At 34.6% G+C, this 12,286-nt stretch overlaps 1 protein-coding gene across 5 annotated transcripts in view; it reads left to right on the forward strand.

Moving 5' to 3' along the window:
* eprs1 (glutamyl-prolyl-tRNA synthetase 1) overlaps positions 1-9,597 on the forward strand; it is a 72,816-nt gene extending 63,219 nt beyond the window's left edge. The window contains exons 33-35 of one of the 5 annotated variants that reach the window (XM_062020682.1): positions 5,010-5,088; positions 5,156-5,220; positions 8,071-9,592. In XM_062020682.1, the coding sequence (XP_061876666.1) occupies positions 5,010-5,088; positions 5,156-5,220; positions 8,071-8,221 (295 nt within the window). In that variant the 3' untranslated portion in view covers positions 8,222-9,592. Of the gene's footprint in view, positions 1-5,009; positions 5,089-5,155; positions 5,221-8,070 lie in introns of all 5 variants that reach the window. The other 4 variants (XM_062020699.1, XM_062020674.1, XM_062020692.1 and 1 more) reach the window with 4 other exon arrangements.
* The last annotated feature ends 2,689 nt before the right edge of the window (positions 9,598-12,286 follow it).

The following is a 12,286-nucleotide window of genomic DNA, read 5'->3' on the forward strand; positions in this document are numbered from 1 at the left end:
TTCCCATTCCAAATGAATTGGCCATTTTTCAAACTTCCACCATTTCCACGTTTTTCGACCGATTCATACCATACATATCATCTTCAACACATTCTACCATCCTGGAAATGTAAACTACCCCTTTTTCCAAGTTTGAAAAAATTCCAGGATTTTCCAGAATTCCTGGTTTCCAAAGCCCTATTCCGACCCTTTTTTTTTTCTGGCAACTTACTCCTTCCACATTTTTTTCCAACGCATTTCAACTTTTCCACCGTCAAAACATTCCTCTTAATCAGGACGAAAAAGGGTGTTTTTTTTCAACCGGAAAAAGTCCCGGTTTTCCCGAAATTCCAGGAATTCCGTAATACCATTTCTCAATTCAACATGTACTTCAACATTTTTCGACTTGATTTGAAAAATTCCAACACCAACCATTTCAACTCATTCAGACCGTTCAAGATTTTCTTTCCATTTTCAAAAAAAATTCCAGTTCTTCCCGAAATTCCCTATTTTTTTCTGAAATTCCCATTGAAATCAATGAGACATTCTTGAAAGTTCCACAACTTCCACATTTTTCATCTGATTCAAACTGTTCCAACTTCGAAATATTCAGCCTGTTCAGGAATTTTGTGCTCTACGTCAACAATTCCAAAAAAAATTCCCGGATTTCCCCTAATTGTTGTTTTTTTCTTTGCATTTTCCCCATTCAAAATGAATTGGCCATTTTTCAAACTTCCACCATTTCCACGTTTTTCGACCGATTCATACAATTCCATCTTCAACACATTCTACCATCCTGGAAATGTAAACTACCCCTTTTTCCAAGTTCGAAAAAATTCCAGGATTTTCCAGAATTCCTGGTTTCCAAAGCCCTATTCCCACCATTTTTTTTTTCTGGCAACTTACTCCTTCCACATTTTTTTCCAACGCATTTCAACTTTTCCACCGTCAAAACATTCCTCTTAATCAGGACGAAAAAGGGTGTTTTTTTTAACCGGAAAAAGTCCCGGTTTTCCCGAAATTCCAGGAATTCCGTAATACCATTTCTCAATTCAACATGCACTTCAACATTTTTCGACTTGATTTGAAAAATTCCAACACCAACCATTTCAACTCATTCAGACCATTCAAGATTTTCTTTCCATTTTCAAAAAAATTCCAGCTCTTCCCGAAATTCCCTATTTTTTTCTGAAATTCCCATTGAAATCAATGAGACATTCTTGAAAGTTCCACAACTTCCACATTTTTCATCTGATTCAAACTGTTCCAACTTCGAAATATTCAGCCTGTTCAGGAATTTTGTGCTCTACGTCAACATTTCTAAAAAAAAAATTCCCGGATTTCCCGTAATTGTTGTTTTTTTCTTTGCATTTTCCCCATTCAAAATGAATTGGCCATTTTTCAAACTTCCACAATTCCCACATTCTTCAACCCATTCAAATTATTCCACCTTCAACACATTTCCACCATCCTGGAAATTCAAACTATAATTTTTTTCAAGTTCAAGAAAATTCCAGTATTTTCCAGAATTAATGGTTTTCCAAAGCCCTATTTTCACCCTTTTTTCTGGCGACTACTCCTTACACATTTTTCAAACCACTTCAACCGTTTTACTGTCAAAACATTCCTCTTAATCAGTACAAAAACCAAAGTTTTTTTTCCAAAAATTCCAGGAATTCTGTAATACCATTTCTCAATTCAACATGTTACTACTTCAACATTTATCCACCGATTTGAAAAATTCCAACACCAACCGTTGAATTTTTGGGAAATTCAATGGGACATTCTTCAAAGTTCCACAACTTCCACATTTTTCATCTGATTCAAACTGTTCCAACTTCGAAATATTCAGCCTGTTAGGAAATTGTGTGCTCTACTTCAACAATTTTAAATAATGTCCCTGATTTCCCATAATTCCTTTTTTTTGTCATTTTCCCCATTCAAAATGAATTGGCCATTTTTCAAACTTCCACAATTTCCACATTCTTCAACCCATTCAAACCATTCCACATTCAACTCATCCTGGACATTCAAACTGACACATTTCCACAGTCAACAAATTTCCAGGAATTCCCGTTTTTTGGTAACCTATTTCCACCCTTCTTAAGTTCGACTACTCCTTTCACGTTTTTCAACCCATTTCAACCATTCCACCGTCAAAACACTCCTCATATTCAGGACAAAAAACAAGTTAGTTAAGGAACTAGAAAAATTCCCGGTTTTCCCGGAATTCCAGCAATTTCTCAATTAAAAACTGTTACTAATTCAACATTTCTTGACTGAAATTCAGCTCATTCAGGACATTCATGCTCCTAATCATTTTCAAAAAAAATCCCGCTTTTCCCAAAATTTCCAAATTTCCAAATTTCCAGGAAGTTCCCATTGAAATGAATAGGAAATTTTTCTAAGTTGCACAATTCCCACATTTTTCGACCGATTCAAACCATTCCAACATCAACACATTCCACTCATCCTGGACAGTCAAAAACATGTATTTCCCATGTTCAACAAATTTCCAGGAATTCCTGTTTTTCTCAAACCCTATTTCCAACTTTTTTTAGTGCGATGTCTCCTTTCACATTTTTCAACCCATTTCAACCGTTCCACCGTCAAAACACTCCTCATATTCAGGACAAAAACTAAGTTGGTTAAGGATCTAGAAAAATTACCAGTTTTCCCGAAATTCCAGGAATTTCTCAATTAAAAACTGTTACTAATTCAACATTTCTTGACCGATTTAAACAATTCCAACACCAATCAATTCAGCTCATTTAGGACATTCATGCTCCTAATCTTTTTTTTTTTTTAAATCCCGCTTTTCCCAAATTTCCAGGAAGTTCCCATTGAAATGAATAGGACATTTTTCTAAGTTGCACAATTCCCACATTTTCAACCGATTCAAACCATTCCAACATCAACACATTCCACTCATCCTGGACATTCCAAAAACAAAGGTTTCCATCTTCATCAAATTTCCAGGAATTCCTGTTTTTTCGAACCCTATTTCCAACTTTTTTTAGTGCGATGTCTCCTTTCACATTTTTCAACCCATGTCAACCGTTCCACCGTCAAACCACTCCTCATATTCAGGACAAAAACTAAGTTGGTTAAGGATCTAGAAAAATTACCAGTTTTCCTGAAATTCCAGGAATTTCTCAATTAAAACGGATTTTCCACTTTTCCACATTCAACAAATTTCCAGGAATTCCCGTTTTTTGGTAACCTACTTCCACCCTTCTTAAGTTCGACTACTTCTTTCCCATTTTTCAACCCATTTCAACCATTCCACCGTCAAAACACTCCTCATATTCAGTACAAAAACTAAGTTGGTTAAGGATCTAGAAAAATTACCAGTTTTCCCGAAATTCCAGGAATTTCTCAATTAAAAACTGTTAGTAATTCAACATTTCTTGACTGATTTAAACAATTCCAACACCAACCAATTCAGCTCATTCAGGACATTCATGCTCCTAATCATTTTTAAAAAAAATCCCCCTTTTCCAAAAATTTCCAAATTTCCAGGAAGTTGCCATTGAAATGAATAGGACATTTTTCTAAGTTGCACAATTCCCACATTTTTCAACCGATTCAAACCATTCCAACATCAACACATTCCACTCATCCTGGACTTTCAAAAAAACATTTTTCCATGTTCAACAAATTTCCAGGAATTCCTGTTTTTTCAAACCCTATTTCCAACTTTTTTTAGTGCGATGACTCCTTTCACATTTTTCAACCCATTTCAACCATTCCACCGTCAAAACACTCATATCCAGGACAAAAACTAAGTTGGTTAAGGATCTAGAAAAATGACCAGTTTTCCCGAAATTCCAGGAATTTCTCAATTAAAAACTGATTTTCCACTTTTCCACATTCAACAAATTTCCAGGAATTCCCCGTTTTTTGGTAACCTACTTCCACCCTTCTTAAGTTCGACTACTTCTTTCACATTTTTCAACCCATTTCAACCATTCCACCGTCAAAACACTCAAATTTCCAGGAAGTTCCCATTGAAATGAATAGGACATTTTTCTAAGTTGCACCATTCCCACATTTTCAACCATTCCAACATCAACACATTCCACTCATCCTGGACATTCAAAAAATTGTTTTTCCATGTTCAACAAATTTCCAGGAATTCCTGTTTTTTTTTCAAACCCTATTTCCAACTTTTTTTAGAGCGATGACTCCTTTCACATTTTTCAACCCATTTCAACCGTTCCACCGTCAAAACACTCAAATTTCCAGGAAGTTCCCATTGAAATGAATAGGACATTTTTCTAAGTTGCACAATTCCCACATTTTTCACCGATTCCAACATCAACACATTCCACTCATCCTGGACATTAAAAAAAAAATGTTTTCCATGTTCAACAAATTTCCAGGAATTCCTGTTTTTTTCTAACCCTATTTCCAACTTTACTTAGTGTGATGACTCTTTTCACATTTTTCAACCCATTTCAACCGTTCCACCGTCAAAACACTCCTCGTATTCTGGACAAAAACTAAGTTGGTTAAGGATCTAGAAAAATTACCAGTCTTTCCAAAATTCCAGGAATTTCGCAATTAAAAACTGTTAGTAATTCAACAGTTCTTGACTGATTTATACAATTCCAACACCGACCAATTGAGCTCATTCAGGACATTAATGCTCCTAATCATTTTTTTTTTTAAATCCCGTTTTTCCCAAATTTCCAGGAAGTTCCTATTGAAATGAATGGCACATTCTTCCAAGTTGCACAATTCCCACATTTTTCAACCTATTCAAACCATTCCAACCTTAACACATTCCACTCATCCTGGACATCCAAACTAACACTTTCCCAAGTTCGAAACCAAATTCCGGTTTCCCTGGAAATTCAAACTCTTCAACATTCAAACCATTCCAGCATTCACTCTATATGTTTTCTATAAAATGTTTAAATCTGGCCATGTTGCACTTCCAAGTGAACAGTCATGCTAGTACATAAGTGTGTACTGTTAGCACACACACACGTTGACTAAAGTGTGTCTTTGTGTGTTTTTTCCAGAGCGTCCAACGACCTGCACAGTCACATGGTGGTCGCCGACACCATGGAACAATTCCAGAAGGACTTGGACTCTGGCAAGGTGAGGACTCTCTCTTGTCCGAGCCTCTCCGTCACGCTTGTGTTGACACATTGGTCCTTTTGAGTAGATCGTCCAGATCCCCTTCTGTGGCGGCATGGAGTGCGAGGACTGGATCAAGAAAACCACTGCCAAGTACGTGCGACACACTACAGCGCAACCGCCATTTACCAACTTCATTGGTTCTTGAACAGGGTTCGTAAACAAAAAGTTCTTATAGTGGAGAAAATGTCTCCATAGTAAACGATTTAAATATAAAAATGGGTTTTAGCTAGAGATGTCCGATAATATCGGTCTGCCGATATTATCGGCCGATAAATGCGTTAAAATGTAATATCGGAAATTATTGGTATCGTTTTTTTTATTATCAGTATCGTTTTTTGTTTTTTTTGTTTTTTTTATTAAATCCACATAAAAAACACAAGATACACTTACAATTAGTGCACCAACCCAAAAAAAACTCCCTCCCCCCATTTACACTCATTCACACAAAAGGGTTGTTTCTTTCTGTTATTAATATTCTGGTTCCTACATTATATATCAATATATATCAATACAGTCTGCAAGGGATACAGTCCGTAAGCACACATGATTGTGCGTGCTGCTGGTCCACTAATAGTACTAACCTTTAACAGTTAATTTTACAAATTTTCATTAATTACTAGTTTCTATGTAACTGTTTTTATATTGTTTTACTTTCTTTTTTATTCAATAATTGTTTTTACATTTATTTATCTTATTTTATTTTATTCATTTTTAAAAAAAAGTACCTTATCTTCACCATACATGGTTGTCCAAATTAGGCATAATAATGTGTTAATTCCACGACTGTATATATCGGTTGATATCGGTATCGGTTGATATCGGTATCAGTAATTAAAGAGTTGGACAATATCGGAATATCGGATATCGGCAAAAAGCCATTATCGGACATCCCTAGTTTTAGCCTCGACAAAAGTCCATTTTTAGTGACGATTTGTACACTTTGATCACAATATAAAGTGTACTGTATATTAGGAGTGTCTAATAAATTACATTTTTTAATGAATTATTTGTATCGATTTTTAATCGGTAAAAAAAATAAATATATATATATATGTATATATCTCAGTGACGTGCGGTGAGGTTCATGGCTGGTGAGGCACTGACTTCATCACAGTCAGATTTACAAACATGTGAACCCTAAAGAGTATCTTATTCACTATTTGATTGGCAGCAGTTAACGGGTTATGTTTAAAAGCTCATACCAGCATTCTTTACACATACAAACTGTAGCACACAAAAAAGCACATTTAATAAAAAAAACCCCGTTATTATGGTCTTACCTTTACTTATACACTACCGTTCAAAAGTTTGGGGTCACCCAAACAATTTTGTGGAATAGCCTTCATTTCTAAGAACAAGAATAGACTGTCGAGTTTCAGATGAAAGTTCTCTTTTTCTGGCCATTTTGAGCGTTTAATTGACCCCACAAATGTGATGCTCCAGAAACTCAATCTGCTCAAAGGAAGGTCAGTTTTGTAGCTTCTATAACGAGCCAAACTGTTTTCAGATGTGTGAACATGATTGCACAAGGGTTTTCTAATCATCAATTAGCCTTCTGAGCCAATGAGCAAACACATTGTACCATTAGAACACTGGAGTGATAGCTGCTGGAAATGGGCCTCTATACACCTATGTAGATATTGCACCAAAAACCAGACATTTGCAGCTAGAATAGTCATTTACCACATTAGCAATGTATAGAGTGTAGGGATGTCCGATAATGGCTTTTTGCCGATATCCGATATTGTCCCACTCTTTAATTACCGATACCGATATCAACCGATACCGATATCAACCGATATATACAGTCGTGGAATTAACACATTATTATGTCTAATTTGGACAACCAGGTATGGTGAAGATAAGGTACTTTAAAAAAAATAAATAAAATAAGATAAATAAATTAAAAACATTTTCTTGAATAAAAAAGAAAGTAAAACAATATAAAAACAGTTACATAGAAACTAGTAATTAATGAAAATGAGTAACATTAACTGTTAAAGGTTAGTACTATTAGTGGAGCAGCAGCACGCACAATCATGTGTGCTTACGGACTGTATCCCTTGCAGACTGTATTGATATATATTGATATATAATGTAGGAACCAGAATATTAATAACAGAAAGAAACAACCCTTTTGTGTGAATGAGTGTAAATGGGGGAGGGAGGTTTTTTGGGTTGGTGCATTAATTGTAAGTGTATCTTGTGTTTTTTATGTTGATTTAATTAAAAAAAAAAAACAACAAAAAACGATACCGATAATAAAAAAAACGATACTGATAATTTCCGATATTACATTTTAACGCATTTATCGGCCGATAATATCGGCAGGCCGATATTATCGGACATCCCTAATAGAGTGTATTTCTTTAAAGTTAAGACTAGTTTAAAGTTATCTTCATTGAAAAGTACAGTGCTTTTCCTTCAAAAATAAGGACATTTCAATGTGACCCCAAACTTTTGAACGGTAGTGTATATGTCTCAGTGACGTGCGGTGAGGTTCATGGCTGGTGAGGCACTGACTTCATCACAGTCAGATTTACAAACATATGAACCCTAAAGAGTATCTTATTCACCATGTGATTGGCAGCAGTTAATGGGTTATGTTTAAAAGCTCATACCAGCATTCTTTACACATACAAACTGTAGCACACAAAAAAGCACATTTAATAAAAAAAAAAACGTTATTATGGTCTTACCTTTACTTATAAATGAAGTCCATGCGCCGCTCCTTCTGAACAAAAGCATCGATAACTTGTTTATAGAAGTCTTCCTTATCTTTCTTCAGTTTTAAAAGTCCCTCCGTCTCGATGGAGATCTTCCTTCTTTTCCAAACAGCTCCATTTTGGCTTCATCTGACCACAGAACTTTCCTCCAGAAGGTCTCATCTTGGTCCATGTGATGTCATTTAAGCTTCATGGCTTGTTCTTCCCGTACCAGGGACCAGGACCTGGAGCCCGGCGCGCCTTCCATGGGAGCCAAGAGCTTGTGTATTCCCTTCTCGCCCCTGAAGACGCTGCAGCCAGGTCAGATGTGTGTGAGCGGCAAGGAGGCGGCACAGTACTACACCATGTTTGGACGCAGCTACTGACCACCTCACCTTTTTTCTATCCAAGGGCGCTTATATATATATATATATATATATATATTCTCTTTTTTTTATCATGGGACGAGGGGGGTGGGGAGAAACATTTAACCTCAGTGGTGTGTGAGAAATCTGCTTTTTTTTTTGTCCACGATCCGCCTTAACTGGATGAAAATAGCCTTTAGTGGTGAATACAAATGTTGATCATGTGAAGGCAAGGATAGAAGCGGTGCCAGGATAGGAGTCTGACATGAAGGTTGGATGTTTTGTCATCCGTCCTCCTCCCGCATCCAATCTAAAGTGACCACCGTTCAAACACCACCTATCCGTAATAAAGTTAGCTCTGTGGCAACATGTCTCCCGAAGCTGTGATTTATCACCTTTTGAAATCGTCCCACATTTGGAGACCAAAACTCGCCATCTCGACCATTTTGTCTGACCGTGGTGCTCCTTGTGTAACCGGGATATACGAAAAACACCAGTGAAGTTGGCACGTTGTGTAAATGGTAAATAAAAAGAGAATGCAATGATTTGCAAATCCTTTTCAACTTCTATTCAATTGAATTAGACTGCGAAGACAAGATATTTAACGTTCCAACTGGTAAACTTTTGTTGTTTTTTTGCAAATATTAGCTCATTTGGAATTTGGTGCCTGCAACGTGTTTCAAAAGAGACTTATTTGGAACATCACACAGGTGAACGGGCTAATTGGGAACAGGTGGGTGCCGTGATTGGGTATAAAAAGCAGCTTCCATGAAATGCTCAGTCATTCACAAACGAGGACGGGGCGAGGGTCACCACTTTGTCGACAAATGCGTGACAAAATTGTTTAAGAACAACATTTCTCAACCAGCTATTGCAAGGAATTTAGGGATTTCACCATCTACGGTCCGTAATATCATCAAAAGTTCTGCGAATCTGGAGAAATCACTGCACCTAACATTGAATGCCCGTGACCTTCCATCCCTCAGGCGGTACCGCATCAAAAAGCGACATCAGTGTGTAAAGGATATCACCACATGGGCTCGGGAACACTTCAGAAAACCACTGTCAGTAACTACAGTTGGTCGCTACATCTGTAAGTGCAAGTTAAAACTCTACGATGCAAAGCCAAAGCCGTTTATCAACAACACCCGGAAACGCCGTCGGCTTCGCTGGGCCCCGAGCTCATCTAAGATGGACTGATGCAAAGTGGAAAAGTGTTCTGTGGTCCTGACGAGTCCACATTTCACATTGTTTTTGGAACCCTAACCCTAACTTACCCTAACTTACCCTAACCCTAACCCAGTCTATTCAATTGAATATAAGTTAAAGTATTTGTAAATCATTGTATTCTGTTTTTATTTACCATTTACACAACAAGCCAACTTCACTGGTTTTATATAAATATATATAATTTTGTACAAATTAATAAAAAATGCCCTCCATATTGGATAATTTTTTATCAAATGTCCTAATATCTCTGAGGCCCCACTACGGAGGTTAATTTGTGTTTTTATTACAAAAACTTTTTTTGAACATTGAATTTTTTGCGTTTGAATTTGGTGAATTGAGTTTTTATTTATATCAAATTATGCTGACAATTTCAATGATTAAAAAATAGCAACATTTGTGTTAAAAATGTAATTTTGTCAAAATATATTGTTTTAAACAAATTCAGTGTAAAAAAAAAAGTTTTTTAATTCAGCGTGAAAAATTCAGTGTATAAAACTTTAGTGTCGAAGAAATGCCGACTAAATCCCAATTGTATTATGTTTTCAAGTTGCCTTCATAAAAATGTTTACAAAAAAATCATTGTAAAACAATTTCAGTGTAAAAAATTGTGTTTTTAAAAATATCGTTTTAAAATTCAGTGTACACATCTTGAGTGGAGGGAAATTGCTGACTACATCCCAATTGCACTGTACATAAACAAATCTGTGTATAAAATTTCAGTGCAAAAATAGTTTTTTTTTTGCACTGTAATTTTTTACACAGATTTATTTTTTGTTATACTGCATTTAAAATACAAATTTTACATTGAATTTTTATGGACAGACTTTTACACCAATTTTTAAAACTATAAAAATTCAGTGTAAAAAAAATGGTGTTTTAAAATACAGTGTCAAAGAAATTAACTGTATAAAATTTCAACATAAAAGTGTTTTATATTTACTCTTAAAAAAAAATCAGCAATAAAGTAGCCTTAACATTCAGTGTATAAAAGTGTAGGAAAAAGGCTGACTAAAAAAAATAAAAATATGTTAAAAAAATGTTGTGTAAAAAATAGTGTTTTAAAATTCAATGTAAAAAAAAAAAAAAGGATATAAAAATTCAGCTTAAAAAAAATCAATGCAGAAAAATTCAGTGTAAAAAAACAATAAAAAATAAAAATATGTTAAAAAAATGTTGTGTAAAACATAGTCTTAAAATTCAATGTAAAAAAAAAAAAGTATATAAAAATTCAGCTTAAAAAAATCAATGCAGAAAAATTCAGTGTAAAAAAACAACAATATGCGCATGAAAATTCAGTGTAAAGAAAATCTCTGTATAAAAATTACTCTAAATTTAAAGCAACAAATATTTCTGGACTTTTTTTTTTTAATACACTTATTGTTTTACAAAAACAAAAACGTAGAGAAAACAAATAGAAATATATACAAATAAAAACTCGGATTAAAAATAAAATTGATACGAAAAATTGGGTTTATCTAGAACACCTTAAATTTCTCCAATAAAGAATTTCAGGGCTTTTTTTAATTTATTTTTTTACCGTGATCCAATACTTTACTAACAATTTAGGTTTCACAATCGACTTTTACGTAATATTTATGTAAAATTAATAATTTGTAGATTATCTTCCATAAATATGACAAATGTAGTATCTTATTTATATTTCGGCAAAACTAGTACTCAACATTCAGTTCCTGTTAATGTTGAAATTTATAAATAAAGGTTTTAAAAAACATTCAGTTCCTGTTTCCGTAACGATAGTTCACTTCCGACCTTTGTTTTCAAATTAAAAGTTCATTTAAATGCGTAAATACACAACTATTTGCGGTGTGTCGTGTCTGAATGTGTATTTATGTTAACTCAACAGTTTAAATGGCATTTACTTAGATCAAATATCTGTATTTTAATCCATTCTCACCGTACTGGACTCTCTACTCGTACTTTTATTGTGGCACCAGCGTGAAGGCGGGGTTTAAGTGAATTTGACAGACAAACAACCAATCACAGCCGAGCGAGCGCCCGGAGGCTGCCGAGTGTCACCGATCATCACCGAGCTCCCCTCTTTAAAGTAACATGTCATCCAGGTACTGACTACACACAACCTCACAAAAAATGAGTGACAAAGGTCTATCGGACGAGCTGGTGGCGGCGGCTTGTAAAGATGCGGATCCAATAACCAAGGTAAGAAGTTTGTTTGTATCAAAAGTAAACTTTTTTAGGTGTGTTTAACATGTCGGCGCATTGAGACGTAAGGCGGTAGCTATAACAGCAAAGAATGTTTACAAAAAAAAATCATAAAATAGTGTTTTATATCTACTGTAAAAAAATGTGTTTAAATCAGTGAAAGAAAATAGTCTTAACATTCAGTGTATAAAAATGTGTCGGAAATAATTGGACTTGCCTTAATAAAAATATGTTTGCAAAAAAAATCATTGTAAAACTACGGAGCCCCTAAAGGGACATGGGGGAATTTATTTTTGTAATCATTTTTTATTTTTCTTAGACATGTATCTCGTGCGCACGAGAAACTATCTCGTGAGCACGAGAAACTTTTTATAAAATTATTTTAAAAAATAAAAAATTTCATTTTTTTTTAGACATGTATCTCGTGCGCATAAGAGTTTCTCGTGCGCACGAGATAGTTTATTTTTATAAAATTATAAAAAAATAAAAATAAAATTCTAATTTATTTTATTTTTTTAGACATGTATCTCGTGGGCACGAGAGTTTCTTTTTATAAAATTATAAAAAATAAAAATAAAATTCTAATTTATTTTATTTTTTTAGACATGTATCTCGTGGGCACGAGATAGTTTCTTTTTATAAAATTATAAAAAATAAAATTCAAATTTATTTTAT

The sequence above is a fragment of the Entelurus aequoreus genome, linkage group LG02, assembly GCF_033978785.1.
Source record: "Entelurus aequoreus isolate RoL-2023_Sb linkage group LG02, RoL_Eaeq_v1.1, whole genome shotgun sequence".
Lineage (NCBI taxonomy): Eukaryota > Metazoa > Chordata > Actinopteri > Syngnathiformes > Syngnathidae > Entelurus > Entelurus aequoreus.